At 45.0% G+C, this 25553-nt stretch overlaps 2 protein-coding genes and 1 long non-coding RNA gene across 3 annotated transcripts; 2 read left to right on the top strand and 1 right to left on the bottom strand.

Moving 5' to 3' along the window:
- Nucleotides 1–12066, top strand: NPC2 (NPC intracellular cholesterol transporter 2). The gene is made up of 4 exons (XM_032968278.2): nt 1–175; nt 9392–9499; nt 10524–10696; nt 11559–12066. Exons 1-4 carry the CDS (start codon nt 79–81, stop codon nt 11646–11648), a joined length of 468 nt encoding a protein of 155 aa, XP_032824169.1. The 5' UTR covers nt 1–78; the 3' UTR covers nt 11649–12066.
- A 1538-nt stretch (nt 12067–13604) lies between these two features.
- LOC116950480 (transmembrane emp24 domain-containing protein 7-like) lies at nt 13605–25426 on the top strand. Its single transcript, XM_032968276.2, has 3 exons — nt 13605–13856; nt 20459–20707; nt 21730–25426. The coding sequence occupies exons 1-3, from the start codon at nt 13707–13709 to the stop codon at nt 21964–21966; spliced, it is 636 nt and encodes a 211-aa protein (XP_032824167.2). The 5' UTR covers nt 13605–13706; the 3' UTR covers nt 21967–25426.
- Nucleotides 19263–21815, bottom strand: LOC116950484 (uncharacterized). The gene is made up of 2 exons (XR_004404030.2): nt 21680–21815; nt 19263–20826 (listed from the first exon to the last, which is right to left on the bottom strand). It is a non-coding gene; the product is annotated as an uncharacterized LOC116950484 (long non-coding RNA).
- Nucleotides 25427–25553: the final 127 nt, after the last annotated feature.

Raw genomic sequence — 25553 nt, 5'->3', positions numbered from 1 at the left:
GCTGACGTCGCGGGCGCCGGGCGTTAATCTTCCTGGCGTCACGAGTACGGCGACGTTCCCGCCATTCATCCGCTCGCAATGGCCGCGTCAACCTCCTCGTCGCCGCTGCTGCTGCTGTCTCTGCTCTTCGTCACGGCGCTCGTAGCAGCGGAGCCGATCAAATTCAAAGACTGCGGTAAGTTGGCGGTAAAGCAGAGTGCGGTTGCGCAGTGGTGTTTTATAGTGTGAAGGGGGTGTGTAATGTGTTGTGTCGCGTGCTGAGGTACAGTATATTAAGAGTACTGTATAGCGTGTGTAATGTTATAGTGTGTGCAGCGCATAGTGTGTAAAGTATCGTATGTGTAGGTAGGTGTCCTGTTGGTATAATATAGTTTGCAGTATAGTGTACAGCAGCGTGTAAGTAATGTGTGTGTGTGTGTTGGTGTTTGTAGGACTGTGATGTGTGCTTGTAATGTAATTGGTGTGTTTGTTTCACATGTGTATCTAATAGTACTTAAAAAGTACAAGTGTGTGGATGGTACTGCGCAGTGTTTTGTGGAGTATGTGTAATGCAGTGTTTACGCGTCTAGTATAAGGCAGTGAGTGGTAGCGAGGGTGGCCAGTTTACTATTAAATAGTTAAAAGTCCATAAAATTACCTCGTCATTTTCACATTGTTATATAACGCATTGTATACTATACTTGCTACAACAACATACAACACTTGGGTGTCTCTTATGAACAATGCGGAGCACTCATCCCTTGCATTCACTCCTTTGCCGGCTGTGAAGTACATAAGAGGAATTAACTGTTAATGTGCAAAACATTTCGAAACATATCGCTTCCTTATCTTTACGTAAGTGAAATATATTTCCGTCTTTCAGACCTGGGTTAATCAGAAAAATAAAGGTTTTGTCCCCCATATCTGGACCTCATCAGAGCCAAGCGTGTTTTAACCCCGAAGACTTATTAGCTCACATCAGATGTTGTTGGTAAGTGCCATCTTTCTCCACGCCTTGGGCCGTCAGATAAATAGAGAATTTGCGTAATATTTTACCGAGCATTGTGGAACAGCTAAATGAGGGATACTAATAACGGAAGGTGAGTTATTGAAATACCTGTGCTGTAATCATTCTCGCCACTCAATCCATTGCACATTGAAAGCCTCGGCATGCGGGAAGGTGTGGGGGGGGGGGAATTGATCACCGCCGATTAGCAGGGTTAGCTACGTACGGTGCGAAAGAAGTTCAACATACGACCATCACCGCGTTAGCCAATGTGGGTTTGTGAAAGGGGCTGGGGAGGGAGATGATCAGAACCGATTCCCCGTAACAGGGACTCGGAACTCGATTCAAAGGGGAGTGCCGGCTCGCCAAAGAGCCACCGCATTCACTCACGTAAGTGAAGCGTGCAGAATATGTTCATTCGTGAAAGAGGTGAATATCCAGGGTGTAGAGGTGAACGTGTGTAAATAAAGGGCGTGGATCGTGGCTCGGAACACAAAGGATCGCCATCCCTGAATACGAACGGTGGGTGGAGCGTGTCCAAGAAAAAAAACACGGGCAATGTGGGGGGACTCTGCCCATGACAGTAGGAACAGCAGCGCACACTGTTCTAGAAAAAAAAAATTCCACTTTTGGATCCGTGTGCAGTTTAGTAACTGTTGTATGCACGAGGGATTTTGCTGGGGGAGGGGCCGAACCTCCAGATAGCAAATGTTTGGAACACTGTTGTCACACGTTTCATGTGTTGGAGAGATGCGTCGTCAAGATTTGAATCACGTGAATCTCGTAAGAGCAAAACTATCTCATCCTGCTACCCCCCCCCCCCCCGAGTACGGGTCGGCACAAAAAAAACTGAACACAGCAATTTCACACTGCCCAGCGGCATGTTCAGTCTGTGCTTATCCGATTATGAGTTTAGAGCTGATGCGTGTTGACTGCATTTGTCAAACAACCACGTGAGGCTGACTCATGCCCTCCAAGTTTTCCATTTGCTCCACAAACCGCCTATCTTCCCGCCCCCACAGTCACGATTCTCTCCACTAGTTCGCTAAATGTCTCTCTGGATAATTCTGCGGCGTGCCAGCGGTGCTGCAATGGTTAGCGGACTGTGCTCTAAACTCCCTGGTCCAACCCAGTGGGTTTCTGCGCGGGGCCCCTCTTATCAAAGAGTCCCTTGCGCGGTCAGACGAACATTACAGAGTATTTAGTCGCAAATGTGGGCCTTGCTGTGTCTGCGTTGTCGCCCAAATCCCAATAATGATGACGAAATACGCGTAAATTGTAAACAAGTGAATAGTCCCAGAATAGTCTTAATAATTAATTGATTACATAAAATCCCAAATGGCATGTATCTAGTTAAACATACAGTACAGTTTTGTTCATGCAAACCCAGTCTGGAATGGTGGCACATTGGTTTAGCGCAGTGATCGGTGGACTGAAATGTGAACCCGGTGAGCCGAGTTAAATTAATGGACACGGCTAACATCAGTGGCAAGTGATATCTGACCCAATGTTAACATCTTTCTGAACCTGCCCCCTCCCTCTGCTTGCCTTTACTATCCCGCACTGACCAGCATGGTGAATGATGGTGAAATAACAGCAGAGGCCCTCATCCAGCAGTGGATTGACAGGGTTGCACACGAACATGTGTACTGTATATTGAAACCCTATAAAGCTAAACAAGTATTATAAAGTCACGTAGAAAAAAATAGATCAAGACGTTTCGAGCGCCACACAAGCGGTCGTCTTCAGGTGGGAAAGAGAAACAGGCTGCTTCACAAGTCCTTATATGTTCTTAGAAATATAATGTATTGCATTATATTTCTAAGTTGGTCGCGAAAGCCTACGTGTTAAACTATTTCTAAGTTTACTAGGTATCCGCATCGGGCAAGAGGGTGGGGGCTTAGAGATTGTGCCTCAGCGAGTGTGAAATCCAAAGATGGGGACTGAGATGGGTGGGAGTTTTGAGCGGTGGCCATTGTATTGTGAGACATTAGCATGTCAGTGCAAACGCAACGGTGGCTAAGCTAATGAACATCTAGCTCGTTAGAAAACGAACTACACCACCTCGAGGGGAGGAGAGAGACACCGAGAGGCATACCCACGCACAGAGAGAGACAACCACAGAGAGACAATCACACAGAGAGAGACAACACCTAAAAAGATACACAGAGAAACAGACACATACAGAGAGAGACAGACACATACAGAGACACAAACAGAGGGACACACCCAGAGAGAGACAGAAAGACACCCACACACCGAGACATACACACAAAGTGGCAAACCGAGAGACAGACACACACAAAGAGACACGAGAGAGACATATAAGGAGACGGAACACAGAGAGAGACACAACCGAGAGACACAAAGAGACACAACAACATCACAGGGCATTGCTGGTGTCTACAAACTAAATTGTGTCTGCGGTAGCAGTTACATTGGGGAAACGAAACGACATTGCTCGGGTCGTGTTTGCGAACACAAGGCAGATTTTAAACAGAGCAGAACCAATATCTCTGCCGTAGCTGGATTCCTGCAGTCACGAAAGCTTAAAATCAGGATTTAACAAGTATATCTCAGATGTGGCCTGGTGCCTCTTTTTGCTCTATGCTGATGTGTTGTCTGTCATAACTTTAAGCTGTTAGTACTTTGATGAATATTTTTTTTAAACCCCATAATAAACATTTTTTTCTCACACTTCAGTTTACTGACTCGGAGATATACAGTGAGGGAAAAAGTATTTGAACCCCTGCTGATTTTGTACGTTTGCTCACTGACAAAGAAATGATCAGTCTATAATTTTAATGGTAGGTTTATTTGAACAGTGAGAGACAGAATAACAACAAAAAATCCAGAAAAACGCATGTCAAAAATGTTATAAATTGATTTGCATTTTAATGAGGGAAACAAGTATTTGACCCCCTCTCAATCAGAAAGATTTCTGGCTCCCAGATGTCTTTTATACAGGTAACGGGCTGAGATTAGGAGCACACTCTTAAAGGGAGTGCTTCTTATCTCAGCTTGTTACCTGTATAAAAGACACCTGTCCACAGAAGCAATCAATCAGATTCCAAACTTTCCACCATGGCCAAGACCAAAGAGCTCTCCAAGGATGTCAGGGACAAGATTGTAGACCTACACAAGGCTGGAATGGGCTACAAGACCATTGCCAAGCAGCTTGGTAAGAAGGTGACAACAGTTGGTGTGATTATTCGCAAATGGAAGAAACACAATAACTGTCAATCTCCCTCGGCCTGAGGCTGCATGCAAGATCTCACCTCGCTTACAGTGAGGGAAAAAAATATTTGATCCCTTGCTGATTTTGTACGTTTGCCCACTGACAAAGAAATGATCAGTCTATAATTTTAATGGTAGGTTTATTTGAACAGTGAGAGACAGAATAACAACAACAAAATCCAGAAAAACGCACGTCAAAAATGTTATGAATTGATTTGCATTTTAATGAAGGAAATAAGTATTTGACCCCTCTGCAAAAACATGACTTAGTACTTGGTGGCAAAACCCTTGTTGGCAATCACAGAGACCAGACGTTTCTTGTAGTTGAACACCAGGTTTGCGCACATCTCAGGAGGGATTTTGTCCCACTCCTCTTTGCAGATCTTCTCCAAGTCATTAAGGTTTCGAGGCTGACGTTTGGCAACTCGAACCTTCAGCTCCCTCCACAGATTTTCTATAGGATTAAGGTCTGGAGACTGGCTAGACCACTCCAGGACCTTAATGTGCTTCATCTTGAGCCACTCCTTTGTTGCCTTGGCCGTGTGTTTTGGGTCGTTGTCATGCTGAAATACCCATCCACGACCCATTTTCAATGCCCTGGCTGAGGAAAGGAGGTTCTCGCCCAATATTTGATGGTACATGGCCCCGTCCATCGTCCCTTTGATGCGGTGAAGTTGTCCTGTCCCCTTAGCAGAAGAACACCCCCAAAGCATAATGTTTCCACCTCCATGTTTGACGGTGGGGATGGTGTTCTTGGGGTCATAGGCAGCATTCTTCCTCCTTCAAACACGACGAGTTGAGTTGATGCCAAAGAGCTCCATTTTGGTTTCATCTGACCACAACACTTTCACCCAGTTGTCCTCTGAATCATTCAGATGTTCATTGGCAAACTTCAGACGGGCATGTATATGTGCTTTCTTGAGCAGGGGGACCTTGCGGGCGCTGCAGGATTTCAGTCCTTCACGGCGTAGTGTGTTACCAATTGTTTTCTTGGTGACTATGGTCCCAGCTGCCTTGAGATCATTGACAAGATCCTCCCGTGTAGTTCTGGGCTGATTCCTCACCGTTATCATGATCATTGCACCTCCACGAGGTGAGATCTTGCATGGAGCCCCAGGCCGAGGGAGATTGACAGTTCTTTTGTGTTTCTTCCATTTGCGAATAATCACACCAACTGATGTCACCTTCTCACCAAGCTGCTTGGCAATGTTCTTGTAGCCCATTCCAGCCTTGTGTAGGTCTAGAATCTTGTCCCTGACATCCTTGGAGAGCTCTTTGGTCTTGGCCATGGTGGAAAGTTTGGAATCTGATTGATTGATTGCTTCTGTGGACAGGTGTCTTTTATACAGGTAACAAGCTGAGATTAGAAGCACTCCCTTTAAGAGTGTGCTCCTAATCTCAGCCCGTTACCTGTATAAAAGACATCTGGGAGCCAGAAATCTTTCTGATTGAGAGGGGGTTAAATACTTGTTTCCCTCATTAAAATGCAAATCAATTTATAACATTTTTGACATGCGTTTTTCTGGATTTTGTTGTTGTTATTCTGTCTCTCACTGTTCAAATAAACCTACCATTAAAATTATAGACTGATCATTTCTTCGTCAGTGGGCAAACGTACAAAATCAGCAGGGGATCAAATACTTTTTTCCCTCACTGTATTGTGCAAATCATTGCTCTGAACAGCCCAATGACGTTCAGTCTGGAGGTTATGTAGTGAATAAACTGGTTTTATATTCTTGGTTCTTTCGGTAAAGTCACGTAGAAGGGAAACAATAAAATAATAAAAATCCAAAACAAAATTCTCACGACGTTTCGACTGCAACACAAGCAATCATCAGGTGTGAAAACCACAGCAAGAAAATTTGGTTAGTTTTACTTGTGCATTGTAAATGTTGTTTTGTCAGAAGGGCCTACAGTAGTTTTATGCAGTCGGCTGACTCAATGTAGCTTAATCATCTCTGTATTTTGCACCTGGGTGTAAAATGCTATTTCTTATATATTGCAGTAATAATGGTCACCTACATAAGTAACTAAATGTCTGTTTTGTATTGTACGCTGTTTCGCATTGTTATACCATACCTCTCAAAGGGGGGCTCAAGAGTATGAACAATGTCTAACAAAGTCAACCATTACCACTTTAATGTATTAAAATAACAATGTTTAACCATATGTCAATCCACTGCTTGATGGAGGCATCACCATTTGTTCAAGGTCGGAAATAATGGCAGACAGCACGTGAACGTCCTTTATGTAACGTTGAGTAAGCAGAGCGAGATGGGCTAAAGATTTATTCAAAGCCCTTTGTCATTCTCCCATTTCCCAAATACGATTATTACTTATGGGTAAATCGCAAAATGTAAGAGTACCGTAAAACATTTTTAGAAAAGAGATGACGTCAAATCTCAAAAGGGCATTATCTGGTTAAATATTGTACGGAGTGTTGTTTTGTTTATGGACTTGATGGTGGGACGTTAACACAGTGATTCGAGCTCTGCACTCTGAACCCAGCAAATCAATTGTACTGTAAACATTCCATAGGCCGCGAATCCCTGTAATTTGTGGATTATTGGCGGTTCGCAAATGTTCCCATGATCCATAGTGTATCCCCGCGGTGGTTCAAAACGCTTGGCGGACCACGATTCATAGAGGTGGAGCTGCAGAGTAATATGGAGGTAATGTTTATTTTTGGTTTACATTACACAGACTAGCCTTGCTAACGTATTTTGTATAGTAAGACTTCAAGATGATTTTTGCAGTTTTCATACTTGCGTATCAACTCTAAAAATGAAAAAAATAACCTTTACCCAAAATTTCGTTAAAATCCATAACCTATTAATCCATTAAAATATTGCAGATTATTTGAATCGTGCAGCTAATTCCTCCCATAATCCGTGGCACACTGCGTTGGCGTGAATTTATTTGTGGATTGTAGGATTCGCAATATGGTTCAAACCCCAGTTCAATGTGGATGATTTGATTCCTGCTATGGGTACCATTCTTGGGCACGACCAGGAAAGGTACTACAGCAGGAATCAAATCCTGGGCACGGCCAGGAATGGTGACGAGTGATATCTGAATTGGTCACCGGTCCACACTAGCCAGCATAGTCAAGTATGGTCACACCTCCCCCCCCCCCCCCATAGTGCAGAAAGTTTAAGATATTAAACATATCTTTGGAAGATCTCTGCTGAAAACCTTACGTGTTTTGCCAAGACCAATAACTTGAATCCGCTATGAAGCTGTCAATCAAACCAATCAATTTCTAGTCTCAGAGTTGGAGTGAGCCAAATTAGGTGAAAAGGCAAATGTTTGTGCGATAATTGGTGACTGGGCTGAGACTATCAACTCGCTTGCACTTTAAGGAACCCGGAATTGAGACCAGAATCTCAGCGGTACTGGCTCTGATCTGACCGTTGAACCTCCCAGTCACCTCTTCACCTATTATGGTAGACCATTTTATTGCCTGGAAAATATTTTATTGGCTCGTGTTAAAAAGGAGTAAATAAAAAAAGTAGCAGTTAAAGCCTGGTCAGTGTTTTATATTTGTTTTAGTTCCCCATAGTGGTGTGCTTGACGAAGGTATAGTCAGCGTTTTACTTGTCTTGCTGTGGATTGCAAAGCCAGTGCGTGTTCACAGCAAAGCTCAGCATTTTCTGTGCTGCAAGGTCGCATTGAATGTGTGTGGTGCAAGTGTGTGGTGGGTGTTCAGTGATTACGCAGCAGGGTTCGCTTGTTTGCTGAAAGCCAGCTCAAGAAGGAGTTGTCATCGCGAGGCCTATTTAAATAAAAGTGTATTTGAGTGGGTTTATATTTGTTAGTTTTCCAATAGTTTGTTATTAACCTTGAGAGCAGGGGTTGTGTTAGGAGGGTTAAGTAGGATAGTACTCCAACTCAATGCATAGGGGACACTTTGGGTGCAATAGATTTTGCAGCAGAGAATATCTTTCATGCTATGGCGAAACCATAATTATGATATAATTGGTGAACATTCTCAGTAAATGAAATGGTTATTATTTCGTTCAGTTTGTTTAGAACCCCATGATATATTTCTTCAAAGATATCTCTCTAGGTTAGTTATCACTTCTTTCATATAACCTAACGGTAATTTAAACATTTTTAATACTGGTAGGAACGAAGTTGTAAACTGAGTGTACCAGCCTGCAATAGATTAATGTGTCCGTCCGTCCCCTTTCAATACTTTAACGAAGTGAAATCTCGTGCTGTTGGGTGTAAAATCAGCAATAGACAGCGCAGAGACTTGATATGTCTTATACTGGTAGGAATAAGGATTTCACCATTCCATTCCTCTACAGAGGTTAATTTGTCCGAAGAACCCTCAACAATTTTGAGGGCAAAATGGTGGGAAGACGCTCTCAATTTCCACAATTTTACGTAACATTGTCATGAAATTGCGCAAAATTCCAATGTTCCTACCAGCCCACCCTGCAGGGACCTGTTTATAGCCTATTACACTGCCCTTAATGGACCGATCCTTAAAAGGTACAGTATTTAACGCCCACGACATTGGTAATTCGCCACAGACATATCAAGCGTCTTCAGAAATGGACCCATTATGTCAGCTGGTCAGTTGCAATCTTTTTCCACAACTTCACACTAACCATTGGGTTTCCCAACCACTGTAAACAAATGTGCTGTTGTGTACATGGTGAGCCCTTTGTCAATCCATTGCCCGGTGAGAGCCTCCTCGCACAGTGTCGGATCGTTTTGATTATTTGTGCCGTAGTTTACCATGGTGGTCAGTGCGGGTTGTTGCAGGTGGGGAGTGCGTGGTGTGTAATAAATATTTAGCTGGTCCTCAATGAGTGGGCGAGTTATGTCAATTCTAATGATGTTCTAGAATAGCTCCATAGCTGAAATTTTGCACAAATTAAATCAGTTATATAACTAGATTAATCTAAACACTTTATTTTGGGTTCACACTTTATAATGTTTTGTTTTTTTAACTTAGACTTACAAAGGTTCTTATCGGAAGGTTTTGATTGATATTGAATCCAAATTAAATCTCAGATTTTCACAATCACATTTTCAGTGTACTTTTTGAAGAATGTGACACTAAAGTCAATAAATAGCATGACCAGACCATTCATTGGTGTACTGGTTTATTAACACGACTGTGCTTTTTGTCTTACCTTGCCTTTCCCCTTTCAGGTTCCCAGACGGGAAAGATATCAGCGGTGAACATAATCCCCTGTCCTACCCAGCCCTGCATTCTCTGCAAGGACAAAACCTACAACATCAACGTGACCTTCACCAGCGGTGAGCAGCAGACACGTCGCTTTGGGTTTGGGAAAGCGCAGGAGCTGGTGGGAAAATATATGGATCAGTATAATAGTAGTTGTGATTGTAAAGGTTTTTTTTATTATCAGCAGAGAGGAGATTGTGACATCGCTGCTTGAGCCAAGATTATTCTTTGAGCTGTGCCGCACGAATGTGCATTTTCCACCCCAATCAGGGCATGCCCACTAAGATGATTTTTTGAGCTGTGCCGCACGAATGTGCATTTTCCACCTCAATCAGGGAATGCCCACTATGGAGAAAGCATTTAGCATGGTTGATTTTAAGGGATAATATATAGCTTGTTTGAATTACCATGCCTAGCTGTGAATAAATTATTGTTTATAGTTAATATATGGATTATGTTATGTTATTTGACCATGGGGAGAGCCAGACGACATTTGTTTTGATTTTAATGACTTGCATCGGTAATTGTAGTCAATAGTAATATTTACGAATGGCGGACAACCTGTGTCCTATGGACGGGGTGACATGACGCTCGTATGACATTTACCCGGCCCTAGTCATTCTCAATGTCTTTCTGTTGCCTTTGACCACATCAGGCAGAATGTGCCAAATGTTGTCAGACCTTGGATGATAATAAGGATATGAGCCTGGTGGATAGTGCTTGCATGGGTGACTACCATACACATACAGGTGGCGGCATTGCTAGCGTGGGTGGGCAGCAAAAAGTAGTCCAGCACAAGCCATTGTTGTACTGTACTTGTCTGCATCCATGTCTATGGTCCCCCTACATTCACTAACCTGCACTGACTGAGGTGTGGTCAAAGAATCTCCATTACATGCAGAGGGCTGAGGAGGCCCTCATTCAGCAGTGGTTTGATTAAAGGACTGTACATGCACATTGTTACTTGTCACACACGGTATTTCGTGTGTGAGTCACCAAATTCTCCCTTGATTGTTTTTTTGTGATGCGTGCCCTGGCTCACACTTCCTGCTCCCCCCCCCCCCAACCCTTTCAACCTTGTTCCCCGAACCCCAACAGACACGGAGAGCCAGGGCTCGACGGCGGTGGTGCACGGCATCCTAGCGGGGATCCCCATCCCCTTCCCCATCCCCAACAACGATGGCTGCAAGTCGGGTATCACATGCCCCATCGCCAAGAATCAGGCCTACATCTACGACGTGGGGCTGCCCGTCAAGTCCGACTACCCCAGCGTGAGTCTCCCATAGCCACTCAGCCGAGCGCCATCTTTGCACCATGGCCGTGTACTAAAATAAACTAAAGCTATCAACTTAAACTATTTTATTTTACTAGGTAAGGCCCACTGAGCTATATAACAATTTCTCAGAAGCAACCTGGCCACAAATGGTAGATCGACGAAGTGGCTTATGTGGAAATTTATCGCAGCCAAATACTCTTAATGCATGTTTCTAAATTCTCGACACTGGGCACCATCATCTGTGGTGGAAGCTCACAATTTAAGCCATCATTTTAAAAGTACCGGATCATTTCCAGAACATTGGCTCCTAAACCAACAAAGCTCGATACATTGTTGTGTCGAGCTTAAATCTGAAAATTTACCAGTGATTTGTATTTATTAGCAGGCAAAACGAAACATCCTCTGACAACATTCCACTGTTTTTAATATTTCTGTGGTCTAACTTATGTCTTTTTGATTTTGTAAGTTTACAGATTGCTCGAGGATGCCTGTGAAAATTAGATGTTTAACCTCACGTCAGTATTCTCTGAACAAAATGTGACTAAGCATTCCCCTTGAACCATTACAATCACTCTCGGTTTTCTCGCCTGGTGTAAACCACAAGAAAATCTGTTTAGTTAATTGGTTATTTGACTTGATGTATTTATTTGTGAAGCTAAACTAGTCAAATATTCTAAACGCATTTTTCTAAATGTGGAGAAAAAACCGGAGAAACATCCACACAACCACGGGGAGAACATGCAAACTCCATATATACAAGTGTCAGGGTCAGGATCGAACCCACAATCTCCTGTATACCAGATGAGATAGTTAACATCTCTCCAGCGTGGCTGATTTGCTTTTCTGTGCCGTTTCAGATCAAATTGGTGGTCAAGTGGGAATTGAGGGACGACAAAGCAAACGATCTTTTCTGCTTCGAGTTCCCGGTGGCCATCAGCAGCTGCTAAATCCATAGCACAGCAACCAAGGCGGAGTGTGACGACACCTGCTTGTTGTCACTTTGCCTTTAGACGGTTATGTGATTTGTCTCATTCATGACCCTGATCATGTGATGGATTGATTTCATTGAGTCAATGCAATACCCTGGTGACATAATCTATTTCTTGGCCCTAGTAATTCTATTGACCTAATCTGTCACCCCAGTCATGTGATCTATTGTACACGTTTTTGATCAAATTCTTTTTTTATGGTTACCAGGTCAGCTTTATTATACTTAACAGATTGAATGTGTACATTTAAAGACGTTAAAATTATGAGTTTTAACAGTTTTTTTTTATAAATGCTCACAGTGCCTTCTACTGACCTTTTTTAATGCGAATGTTCAATCCCAGGAATAATGAAATAAAGTGCTGTTTTCAAACGTTAGCTTGGAGTTTGCATCTATAGCACTGGTGGATAAAGAGTTTTCAAATCAATATGGGGTGATGGATATACTCTTTCCTAAGTGCAATGGAGTCTTTTTAGGGGACCCCTAAAAATGTTAACTTGATTTCTTTAAATGGAAACCCCGTTTTTTGTCAATTAAAAATGGAACGGCATGCAAAGTTATGCAATTTGTCACACGAGGTAGTCCTGGCTAAGTATTGTAGTATAAAGGTGACGATTGTACTGTTCCAGAATTGGCTTGTGGTTTAAATGGTGTTTTCACCATTGATTTCAGTATTACAAAGCCTAGAAATCAAAGCTGTGAAACTGCTACATTTGGTCTAGATGGAAATAATGAGGACTTGTTAAGAAAACGGATCTCCCGGGGCACATACGGATCAGAAACATGGAACGTTCACAAAAAAACCTGAGAAATCGTGGATAGACGGTTCATACTTTAAATTTAATTGAAAGTGGAAATCGTGGGTCTGAGAACATACACAGGCTTGGGCAAGACACTTGAAAGGGGGATGATGGCTCGTGGTTGATGGTAAGGATGGAGGGAGCCCGAGAAGACGTCTTCCATGGAGATTGCGTGATGAAATCGGTTTGTGTGCTGGATCAGGATGGTTTAATTTCAAGACTGACCGATTGCTTAGAGAGGCCTTCAGCAGTGGATCGAACATGGCTTATTTTTAGAGCGGCCTTAACTCAATGCGCTTAACAGTGGTTTAAAAAGCGGTAAGAAATTAGTGATTTATATGACGGGGGGGGGGGGGGCATGCAAGGGCTTAGGAATTGGTGACTGCAACGCAGCACAAAACGGGTAGTGGAGGGCACGGGAAGGAGTGGAGGGGCGAGGGAAGAGGAAAGGAATGGGCAATGGAAAAGAGGTGAGCTTTGAGATGGGAGAGAAATTACGTGATTTTCTGTCGAGGCTGGGGCGTGTGATGGTGCGTAATTATAAATACATTATTTTCTGACCCTGCGTTAGCCAAAGCACACCTTTTAACTAAAATAAATTCGTCAATAACTGCCTTAAAAAATACAACACAGTCGGCAACGTTTCAGGCAATGATTTTAAACAGCACAATTACGCCCGAGATGAAGACTTTGCGTTACGTTCCTAGGCTACATTATGACCTTATGCAGAGGTTTAACCTCGCATCGGGCAAGACGTTTCGTTCCGATGACGTAATTCCGTCACCTACCTGCCGACGTCACGCGGCGGCGCAACGTGTCCCTCAGGCGACATGACGTCACGTGAGCAGGCGGAGCCGCGCGTTTGTCGGGGGTGCGGTTCCAAGAACAGACGTGGAGGTGGCGAGCCACTCGATACGTCAAGACAGAATCACGTGACAGTCATAGGCGGGGGGGGGGTGCCACGTTGGAACAAAAAACAGCGACGTGACGCGCGGAGGAGGTGACACGTGGAGTGTGGGCGGGGACACGGGGGCCAGTAGAGTCGTGCGATTCGTCAAAATCGCGTCACGTGATTTCTATCGGCGGCGGGGGGAGGCCATGGTCGCGACAGGAAGAGGAACTTGTCACGTGACCCGCGGAGGAGGCGCCACGTGGAGAGAGGGAGGGAGGAGGCGGCGGCGGCGTTTGGCGGCAGCAGCAGAAGCGGCGACAGGACGATGGAGCGGCTTTTCCGGACGGCGCTCGCTCTGCTGCTCCACGCGAGCCTTCTCTCTGCCGCCGAGGTCACCTTCGAGCTGAAGGACAACGCCAAGCAGTGCTTCTATGAGGACATCGACCAGGGAGTGAAGGTGACGCTCGACTTCCAGGTGAGATAAGAGGGGGCGGTCTGCGGCCGCGTCATGGCTGGGCCCGGTGTCTGCGGCGGCGGCGGCGTTTCCACGGCCACGGGGAAGCATGCCGGCTCGGTTCGCGAGCTGGTGCTTTAAGATTTTAAGGCAGTGGTGTAGCTACCAATTGTGTGCTCGGATTGCCACCGCTTGAGGTACGAAGAAAATATGGGACGTGTCATTGGTTAAAAAATATTTCACAATACAGGAAGACGGGAGAAACAGCGTGTACAGTACATTCATTGTGATGTGTTGTAACGCCGCTCCTCAAAACTGCGTGTCTTAAATGTTCCGCGAATACTTTTTAAAACATTTCCCAGGACACCTATCGTAAAAGGCTGACGATCCTGGTTCAAGGCAATAGAGCACTGATGGAAACCGCCTTCGTGTGCCCCGTGGCGCGATTCCACCGGAGCCCAGGGGCCAGAGCGGACTGTCCCAGGCGCCGGATTGTGACGAGTTTGGGAGGGGGGGCCCCTTGGACAGAGGGGCTGGGTCCCCCGATGGGCCCCCCATTTCACTCCTGGCAACCGGGGACCGTGCCAACCACGCCACGCCACTGACTGCAGGATTAGTCGTGGTGGAGATGGATTTGTGTGGACCTTCGCGATGGGTATGGTCACGGAGATGTTCGTACAGAAAGTGGGTTCCATCGTGAACTTGACTGTTAGAAATGTTGAGAGGTTATATCCGTGTACTTTGCTTTTCTAGTGTACGAAGCCAATGTCTTTATTTTGAACGACAAAGGGTTTTTGACACTGTAGGGATGGATGTTTTTTTTTCTGGATGAATAAATTACATTTAGAGCAAACCTTTAAAACTTAAAAACTATTTTTTTATTTTACCAGGTAAGGCTCACTGAGCTATACAGCTCTTTTTCAGAAGCGATGTGGCCACACATGATTTCTCAATGAAGTGGCTTATCACGTGCAAATTTAAAGCAGTCATATACTTTAAAAAGCACGTTTATAAATGTGGAGGGGGAAAAAAACGGAGGACCCGAAGAAAAATTGCGCGACGACGGGGAGAGAGGCATGCAAACTTCAAATATACAGGCATGAGGGTTGGGATCAAACCTACGACATCCTGTATACCAGGCGAGGTAGTTAACATCTCGCTACCACTTGCATACATACACTTTTATGCACAGTGATTGTTTTCAATGTATACATATGCTTAGCACTTATTAGTTAATTTGGCCAGGCATCCCAATGTAGCAGCAACGCTCCTGAAAAGAGACTTCAGACTCGGTGAGGCATTGCTGGGTAAATAAAAAACAGTGATATTTTAGACTGTAATACCTATGGTGGGGAACAACCACCATAGACTTCCCGCCGTGCAAAGTAGTATGCATTTTAAACGACCCTTTGAGAACTGATGAGCAGAATCACCACCCTTGAAGAAAAAGCATCGAAGTGAGTGTCGAGTGGCAGTCATCTCTCTTGGTGAGCCAGTGGTGTAAATTACACATTCCTGTGGCTGTAGCGAGCCAGTGGTGGAAATTCCACATTCCTGTGGCTCTAGTAAGATTGTTCATATTGTAACCACTGCTGATGTCCCTTGAAGCGTTACTCGATTTTATCAATCCACAAAAAGATGATGAACTCAGTGGGATCCCCCTGACAGGAATTTGAACTTTTGACTCGTCTGTCTTGTCAAGTGCATGAGGTGGGTGGGTGGCAGAATGCAGTGGGATTTCGATTGCCTGCCTGTTGGTATATTCCGTCGTGTATTAAAAAAATATTTTCATTATTGAATGCTGCTTCTTCAATAATCACACTTTGCCTCCTCGTATAATCTCATAACATGTTTGCCAAAATGACCTGAAGCACACACAGATCCCATCAGATCTCCGAAGGTAAAGACGGGTTTACTCAGGGAAACGATTGGATGGGCGACCACTGTGCATTAGGCTGCTGCGAGGGCCATGTTGTGTGCAGCAAAAGGGCAATGCGGCAAAATCCACTGTGGAACTGTACTTCTATGCTCTCCGCCTTCTCCTACCCGTACCGACCATCGTGTGGTGAAATATGGTCAAGTAACCCCCGAGATACGTAGCATGGGGAAGGCCCTCTTCCAGCAGTGGATTGAAAGAATGTAGACTTTTTTTGGTGTGTAAATGTATATAGTCTTCTCTTCCCCCACTGTTAAATTACCCTTTACATGTCCAAATTATAATCCTGTACATTTGCATCTCATTTGTTTACTGGGTTATCTGAATAAGTTTATCAGCCATTGAATTGCCTCCACTTGCCTTGCTGTGTATACAATGCAGTATTTGAATGTCTGTGTGCATTGAGTGTATTTCCCGTTACAACCCACCACATGCACGCATATTGCTCTACTCTGTCATGCTTGTGCATGGTTAAACAAAAGAAGCGTGGCGGTTAAAAAAAACAAAAGAGAATTGATTATTTCATTGTGAGCCCGAGTGTTGAGAACCCGTGGAATTGCTAGCAACGGGGGTGGTGGTGGTGAACCATTGTGACCAGTGGAGAGTTTTGTCCCAGTGTTACGTCGGGCCTGCGATGTCCATCGTGATAGCGTAAGCAACATTCAGTTATGGTGCAAGCCTTGGACAAAGGGGAGTTAGTTAGGCTTTGGCGACTCTGCACTAAATTGGTACAGATAGCACGCCAGTGCTATATCGTTGTATTCTAGGCAAAGAGGGAACTGTTACAATGTTTGCCGTGTTCTTCCCCCTTTCTGCTGGTGGATGGTTGTCGTGCGTGCTCACATGTTGGCTCTGTTGTACCCTTGTGCCGTCTTGTCCTCAGGTCTCTGGGCAAATAAGATACCTCTTCTTGCTTTTCAGAGCTCGTGTTTTGATTGGAAATAAGAGTCTCATCCTGAACAAAATGTTATTTTCAAACTGTCAGATTGCACATAATAAATAGCGTAATATGAACTGCAATCTTATTGATTGATAATTCAGTTGTCTACAAGCCAATTATACACGAGTCACATGTCATCAGGGTAATTTGCCATTGCAGTTTAAATATTAGATTCAATCAATGGCAGAGCCTGGATTTTCAGGTAGGGGGGCAACCCCCTCCAGCAATGAGAAATGATAGACGAGTTGTTAGTAAGTGAGGAGTTGTTAGTAAGTGAGGAGTTGTTAGTAAGTGAGGAGTTGTTAGTAAGTAAGGAGTTGTTAGTGAGTAAGGAGTTGTTAGTAAGGACTTGTCCCTTGCCTTTTTATTCGACGCGTGTGCGGCGATGGCGCAGCCATCGATCGAGGGTCGAATTCGAACCGCGTGGTGTGATCGGCATCGCGCTCGCTGAAGGTGTTGATGCCTTCAGGGACGTCGTGGACTCTGTATACGCAACTTCGCACAATTCTGAGTCACTTACCAGAATCTGAATCAGAAAGGGTTTTATTCGCCATGTAAGTTCACACCGACACGGAATTTACTTTGGCAGGATGGTGCATACATTCAACATATAGGAATCTAAAATCTTAAATAAGTTTTAAACAAGTCTTACTATAATGAGGGTTAAAAGTCTAACACCAAGGGGCTGAAGTATATAAAATTAAATAAATATCGAATATAAAATAGCTTTTAGATATAATTTAAAAATAAAAAAATACAAATAGGGTAACATAGTTAATATCGGCAAGGTGTCGTTATGTAGATCAAATGTTAAAAACAGTGTTAGCCCTTGGCCTTGTTTAACAGGCCAGCAGCAGATGGGAAGAAACTGTTTTTATGGCGTGAGGTTTTGGTCCTGATGGACCGAAGCCTTCTGCCGGAGGGGAGTAGCTGAAACAGAGAGTGTCCAGGGTGGGAGAAATCGGCCATAATCTTCCTCGCTCGCCTCATGGACCTTGTCGTGTGCAGGTCCTCGAGGGTTGGTAGATTGCAGGCAATTACCTTCTCAGCAGTGTGGATGATACGCTGCAGTCTGCTCTTGTCCTTGGCAGTGGCAGCAGCGTACCAGACGGTTATGGAGGAGGTGAGGATGGATTCAATGATCGCTGTATAGAATTGCACCATCATTGTCTTTGGCAGGTTGAATTTCTTCAGCTGCCATAGAAAGTACATCCTCTGTTGAGCTTTCTTGGTGAGGGAGCTGATGTTCAATTCCCACTTGAGGTCCCGGGAGAGAATAGTGCCCAGGAAGCGGAAGGACTCTACAAGTTTGACTGGGGAGTCTAACAGGGTGATGGGGGTGAGTGGTGGACTCGGACTATTGTCCTATCATCTCATAGAGTCCCTGGTACATAATAATAATATGCTACACAGTGGCAGTGGGGGTCGCAAAATGTCGATTTATTACTAATAAACCCCAATGATCCGATCGAAATTAGGGATTTAGAGCAGATCATTGGGGTGGGGGGGGGGCACGTACCCCCCCCCCCCCCCCCCCCACTGGTTTCGCCAGTAGATTCAATCCTCTTTAGACCCTAATGATACAGAATTTGAAAAAAAAAATCTTTATTTTCATTTCAAATATATTTGTCTTTTTTTCACAAACATTATTCCAATTGTGCTGTCGCGTCGTGAGTGGGAACAACCCACTCAGTTCTCTCGCTGGAGCAGTGTGACCCCTACCCATGGTAGAGAGTGGTCTGTGGAAAGAGACCTCGCCAGAACCACTGCTACGATCCCTGTTCGAGTGACCCCTTTTATTCGCACACTCGAGGGGAACGCTTTGTTGCTAAAGAAGGATATTTCTTCTAAGCTCGACCCAAAGAGTGACCAATGTCGAAGTAGGAAAACGGTTGCACACAGAAGAAGACTTGATGCACACATGTAGGATGGACAACAACAGGAAAAATAAAAGTGCGGTGTTTTGAAAAATGAAAGGAACCGTAAAGATAGGAAGACCTTACAGGCAATGGCTTGATGCCGTACGAGATTGATGCCAGAAAGATGTGCACTATTTGAGAATATTGACACAAGACAAGAGAGGAAAGTGGAAACGAATGACAAAATAAGCAGTGGATACCTACGGGCAATCTGCCCACAGATAGTGACTATGAGAGGGGACGCCGAAACCCGGATTCCATCTCGGCTGTAATCCAAATCCAGTTCCTGAAAATGATAGAGGAAACCCATCGCAACAACAGGAAAAATGCATGCAGGCTGGAAGCAAATAGTCTCCGAGAGGTGCCAGCTCAGCACTGACCTTTGAGTCACCTGGCGACCTCTCCAGCATCTGTATTATTTGTACACAGTAGTGAAATAAATCTGGGATTGTATCTGTGCTTGTACAATGTACGTGTGGACACGTTAAGCGGGTTATTATTCACACCCCCTCATCCCCACCGCGATTCAAACGATTGTGACAATTCATGGTTGCGAATTAATTCAAGAATCTGTCTTTCCCATTGGGGCGAATGCAGCAGACATGTAACGAAGTATACACCAGCCACAAATATTTAAATGTGCATCTGTTATTTATAAGGAATGGTTACTGTAATACAAACAACGCAGTGTCCGCTTAAATCCTTATACATTACAAATGGGCAAAGGGTCTATCATAACAAATCTACTCTGTGACCTAGGGTATAGGGAGGGACTGCGAATTAGGAATCGCTGAAGCAGTGGCATTGGTCTGTAATTTTCCCCATGACATACAACGTAAACATATCAATAAACATAAATTGTTTCACGCTCAATTACATTCTTCGCGTAAGAATTGACATTGCAGTGCAAAGTCACATGCGACTCGCTGGGGACTGATGTATCGGCGGATATGTGAAAGTCGGGTTTGCAGAAAATGACATTTGCACAATTGCTTTACTGGGTGTGGGCGGTTAATTGGTCAGGGCGGTTAATTGGTAAGGGCGGTATATGTGACGGTTGGACGAACTGTATTCTTATTCGTTTAACCTCTTAATAATCGGTTCTTTTTATCCATTGCTGGTAATCGAAATTGTAGTTACAAATTAGAGAGCGGTGCTGTTACGTCTTGTTCAATGGACATCAGTTCGCCGGTCTGCCACGTATTCACTGCGGCGAGGTGCGTGGTCGTCGTGGCTTTGTGCCAAGAGCTGTTTGACAAACTTTCTAGCTCTGTCAAATCCCGGTAGTCCGTCATTAAAGTTTGTATTTTCTGCGCAAACACCCGTGTACCTCGAGTTTCTGTTTAACGCTTTTCAACCAACGGTGAATGCGTGAGTGCATAAGCTGCACCTGTATTTACGTAACGAGGTTGGAACGATAACTCTCGTAAAGGTGTCTTATTATATACGTACGTTGAACTTTTTTTGCACGGTACGTAGCCAACCGTACCCATAGGTTCTGATGTGAATGCAACTTTAGTATACAGTTGTGTTACTATTAGAGCCTGACCCTAGAGATATTGGATAAATTGTTCAAAGGAAAAGGATTAAGCCTTTCCAAGCAAGGTGATGACATCATACACATGTGATGTCATCTGGTTTGCCACGGCCTTGAACACAACGTTATTGTCGCCAATTAAATACTCCCCGGGGAAAAAATGCACGCTGAAGAGCGTTACGGGGATCCCGATCTTTCTCCCTCGTGCTTTTGACGTTAAGTGTAGCCCCGCGCTCTCGAGCGGTATTCGCGCGATCGGACTAAAATCTGACGGGCGTGCCGCTCGCACAGGTCATCACGGGCGGCAACTACGACGTGGACTGCCGGGTGAAGGGGCCACACGACAGCGTCCTGTACAACGAGAACCGCAAGCAGTACGACAGCTACGCGTGGACCACGGAGCAGCGCGGCACCTACGAGATCTGCTTCAGCAACGAGTTCTCGACGTTTACGCACAAGACTGTCTACTTTGACCTGCAGGTCGGCGAGGAGGCGCCCCTCTTCCGTGACGAGGGGACCCGCGTGGTCGCCCTCACGCAGGTAACTCCGCTCGCCCATGTGTCTTTTGTTGTTGTTCTTGATTGTGATGTTTTTCTCCAATTTTATCGCAATTGCGCCATCAACGTCGTGGATTCCTCGCGGGCCACTGCGACCCCTTCCTGTTCGAGAACAGTCCACGGAAGCAGATGTCACAACTCATTCTGAGATCGAATAAACATTGGCAGTGACCCACAAGTACAAACAACTAAACCCATTCATCAATGACAGTGCCCTATATAATTGTTGACGTTTTGGGGAATGGCCCTTCACCATCCCAGAGAGATGGTGTTATGGTCAGCACACTGGACTTTGAATCCAGAGGGTACTGTCCGATCCCCAAAGCGCAGCAGTTGAAACAGTGGGGCAAGTTTCTTCAGTCCTTCCCACCGCATCTGCCCACCCAGCAATGTTGAATGGTTACAGCACACTTAGTCGATCGGCAGGTCGCGTGTTGTGGGGTAAATTGTATCTGCTCCCCCTACTCTTTGGTTCTTTCGATAAAGTCACAGTGACTTTACCGAAAGAACCAAAGAGTATGGATTCCTACAGTCGCGAAAGCTTCAAATCTACTCCACCTCTTCCAAGATTTCTGGCCAGCGTGAAAGAGTAGGTCAAATAAATAAATCTCTATTTTGTGTGTTGTGTGCCAATATCGCCCTCTATAAAGTAGGCACCGGTACACATTACAACAAAACGGGAACGATAGAGGCACATTCAGCAACAGGGATTAAAAATAAGCCTGTCACGCGCTCAGCGGCTAACACTGACCGAGCAGTGGCTTGAGCAAGCAATTGCAGGGCTGCACTTTTACCGTTACCCATACGTATACCCACAATGCACGGTTAGAAAGAAAATGTCCAGACATCCCAGAGTATTCGCTCCTGGACCATAGAGCCAGATGCCACCATAACCAATACGACAACCGCCAACATAATTGTTACAACGTTCCAGCTACTTGTAACAAACACGCACCACCTAAAATTTCCTGTGCCCCATTTCCTTTGTTGCCGTCTTCGTCCCAGATGGAGTCCGCGTGCGTCACCATCCACGAGGGCCTGAAGTCGGTAGACAACTACCAGACGCAGCATCGCCTGCAGGAGACGCAGGACCGCCACCAGGCCGAGGTGCTCAACTCAAGGGTGAACATGTGGTCCATCGGCGAGACGATCATCCTCGTGGTGGTGGGGGTCGGCCAGGTCATGCTGCTCAAGAGCTTCTTCTCGGACAAGAAGGGAGGCTCCACGCGTGTCGGTCTCTAAAGCACTGCTGGGAGTGGGGGGGAGGGGTGGGTGGGGGGGGGAGGGGTGGCAGGTGCCCAAGGCCTGGTTGTTGGGGGTCAGCAGTCAGCAATTCCTCGAATGGCTCACCATTGTGTTTTGAGGTCGTGCTGCGTGTTGTTGCATACGATGTCCGACGTTTCACTCCCGAGTGCCTGGGAGCATCTTCAGGAAATGAAACATCCGGACGCAGTGCCGGACAGTGTGCAGTACGAACCGAAAACTTACTCTTTTGGAGGGCTATACAGCACAACCGCTCACGCAGGTGGCAGCTCCTCGATTGCGTTTCTGCGTCGGTCACGGTGAAAACGGGCAGAGGGTCGGAGTATTTACGGGATGGGAAAATTGACGATCATTTTGGGTGTAGTTGTGGTGATTGAGAAAAAAAACGTCAATGCTTTGAAAAGATGACAGTCGATCCACTTGTTTTGTGCCCTGGCTGATGAGAGACGCGATTGTGGATTTACCCTGCAAAGGGGGGAGGGGAGGGCACAGTGTTAATCGCCTGAGTTGATCGAGTGCTTGAATTTGAAAGCAGATTTGGGTGAAAAGTTTTTAAGTTGTTGATTTGGAAGTGAGCCGATATGGGGTCGTCCAAACTCGAGTGCTCGTAATCGACCACGGTTTCCCTTTATTTACGTTCACTGGTATTCTGCTATAATACAAATTCCGTTACACACTGCATGTGCCTGATGATGGGTAACCACATCCCACATGTACTGGAGATCTCTGTATTTAAATTAAGGTAGAGATATTGCGCGCGTGTCTCCCAAGTTAATCGGCACTCTGTAGGTCATGTAGGATGTGTTTAGCAATCATCAGGCGTGGGCAGCAGGTAACGACACAATTTGTATTTGAAAAAGATGACTGGTAATTGTAAAAAGGTGGACCACGCGGGTGGGTCACAAGGGTTGGCGTTTGGAAAACCCTCGACCTAATGTACACTGGACAAGGGTGATACATTTCTTCCAAAAATACCCTTACCAACCGAGATTAGACTTTAAAAAAGTATCTGACAAAATAAACATTTAAGCAGTAAGCATTTAACAATTCATTGAGTCATCAATTTGAAACTGTTATGCACACAATAACGCATGGAATATCACACACCAAGCAACGGGGCAGGAGAGAGTGTTGCCATAGCGATGCATGCCTACTGGCACCGCAGGGCCAACTTCTGAAGCGAATGAGCTTTATAAACGTTCGCTATGTAAAGAAAATGGTAAGTATGTGAAAATAAAATGCTGCACGAAGACAAAACTAAAAAGTGGATTCTTTAGTCCAGATTAAAAGTAGATTGCATCCATAGAGAGATGAAGACCAGATTGAAATTGAACCAAACCTATAATAAGACTTGCATTCAATTTGAGAAAACGTTGGGGAACATGAACACCGCTCCAATGTTGGGTTCTGGGAACTTGTGTGTCAGACTACTTGTTGTGAATCAAAATGATTTGAGTTGTTGGCAACTTCTCCAGGAAACTGGCATGGCTCAGCCACTGGTGCCCCAGTAACTGTTGTGTGTCTGGTCTGACCTTCCTGGTGACATCAAAGTTACGTCTGTAAAGAGTGATGTGACTTACACCTTGAATTGTTTTTTTTTACTGATAAAATACAAACATAACCAACTGTATGACAGATGCACAAGAGCATTTTGTACTTGGGTGGAATATATTTTTTTGTTATCCATGTCGACGTCATCTTAAGTCTCAAAGGAAGCAAATTCACTGTGGCACCAAGTGCCGCCTAGAATTTCCAAAAACGGGCACCTATTCCCAGTGGCCCACTCACACCCCATCCAGCAATATCAGTCCTGCTAGTGGCAGTAACGATAAGGTAGAAGTAAATATTTTTTTCCAACATTGCGTGTTGAACAAATACAATATAATACATCGCCGCCATCATCGGCCATGGTCCATCCACTGCTGGATGAAGGCTTCTCCAAGCCTAGGCCACCTCTGTCTCACCATGCATCAATCCATGTAGCTCCTGCACACAAGCTGATGCCAACGCTCCACATCTGCGTTGGAAGTAATCCGGGTCACCGCGGCACAGGGAGGTTCAATAACACCTGCCAAAACGTCCCTCTGCTACCTATCTGGCACGTTTGTTAAGCAACGCCGTGGGATTGGAGTTTGCTCTTGAAGAGAGACTTGAGATGATGACGCGAGTACCCATACTGAATATGGGGAGAAAAAGACGGTGTTTTGTTATAAGTTTAAGAAATGCGTAAACATTTTTCAGAAACGTTTGTCCACATGCTGTGATGTTTTAGTACACATCAATCATTGTGGTCGCCCACATGGCGATGAGTACATAATTTAAATAATTTCTAACTGCAATGACGGCGTGCCAGGTTACGTGAATTGTTACGGTGACAAAAGCTTACCCAGGGAAGCCTCTGCGTGGCCCAGGACTCTCGAGGCAGGAGGGGGGTTCCTGTTGTGTCGGGATGTTTGGCCAATTGCTTTCTAGTTTGGGTTTTATGTGAGAGGAATTTCGGGTACCTGGACAAAACCCATGGCTGAGAGGGGATGGCAACCAGCACTGCCCCCTCCTGGTCACCAATTAATATCTAATTAATAAGAGGCCCCATCACAAACAAAGAGATTAGCGTTCATTATGGGAAAGCCAATAATTGGGTGACAGGGGAGTGTCCATGCTATTGGGAATGTGTGGTAGTACGAGTTAAAATGAAGATTAATACGATAGACGATCGATCGTGTTGTGGGGCGGTGGTTGTTGGCACTTCGGTGAACCCATGGAGTTAAATTCCTGGCCAAGGTCTAACATGGGCGACAAGTGGTTTCTGCAATCCTGGACACCCATTTCGCCAACCTGAACGGACCAGCATGGTTAAGTACGGTAAAACTCGTCCACTCAATGGCTAACACTGCATAAGAGAGGTCTTCATACAGCGGTAGATTAGCAAAGAGCTGCACTTTTCGTTCATGATACGATCGAGAAAAACTTTCTTTGAAGACCAACATATATTCTAATACTTTACGTTTCAGATTCGGATTTGCAATACGATCTGAACAATGTGATCGGGTCCCTTTAAAACAACCGACCCGTACACCCCTCGTACCGTACTCTCCATCCCCAAATTGTAAAGCAAAAGTTGGGGGTGGGGGGCGTCATAATCCAGTCAGTGTGCGACCAGATGTCTACTGCATTAACTGTATTGACTACGGGAACAAGTTAGGGGCGCGTCTTATTCTCCGGAGCGTCTTTTAGAATTATGGTAGTCTTTGTTAACTCAAGTTGAAGTGCGAAGTTGTTGACGGTGGAACCACACATCTTCCAATGTGGGCCTGCTTTGTGACACAAGCCCCAGTTTCCTGATGCTGCAATTTCAACTTCCACAGTGGCTTTGTGTTCCCATGGGCTTTGGATTATGCAGTGTTTTTTTTTATGAATACAAAGTTGGTTGGGACCTTTTTATGCGTGTGTATTGTTTCTTATTTCTGTGCGAGTGCCCTTTTGTGGTTGATGTAAACGGCGGTGCCGGTTGATTTTCACGAATCTTTACTCCCTCGGCAAAATAGATCGCAGTCAGCACTTGGTGT

This window comes from Petromyzon marinus, chromosome 39 (assembly GCF_048934315.1).
Source record: "Petromyzon marinus isolate PM22_M1 ecotype Great Lakes invasive population chromosome 39, UKy_Petmar_22M1.pri1.0, whole genome shotgun sequence".
NCBI classification, from domain to species: domain Eukaryota; kingdom Metazoa; phylum Chordata; class Hyperoartia; order Petromyzontiformes; family Petromyzontidae; genus Petromyzon; species Petromyzon marinus.
This window is presented reverse-complemented; position numbering and strand designations above follow the sequence as displayed.

Bases quoted from the DNA above. Each gene is read 5' to 3' on its own strand.
- NPC2 (XM_032968278.2), top strand. From the start codon at position 79: ATGGCCGCGTCAACCTCCTCGTCGCCGCTGCTGCTGCTGTCTCTGCTC. The intron at 176-9,391 runs GTAAGTTGGCGG...TTCCCCTTTCAG, and splicing joins GATCAAATTCAAAGACTGCG to GTTCCCAGACGGGAAAGATA. The intron at 9,500-10,523 runs GTGAGCAGCAGA...GAACCCCAACAG, and splicing joins CAACGTGACCTTCACCAGCG to ACACGGAGAGCCAGGGCTCG.
- LOC116950480 (XM_032968276.2), top strand. From the start codon at position 13,707: ATGGAGCGGCTTTTCCGGACGGCGCTCGCTCTGCTGCTCCACGCGAGC. The intron at 13,857-20,458 runs GTGAGATAAGAG...CCGCTCGCACAG, and splicing joins AGGTGACGCTCGACTTCCAG to GTCATCACGGGCGGCAACTA. The intron at 20,708-21,729 runs GTAACTCCGCTC...TCTTCGTCCCAG, and splicing joins GCGTGGTCGCCCTCACGCAG to ATGGAGTCCGCGTGCGTCAC.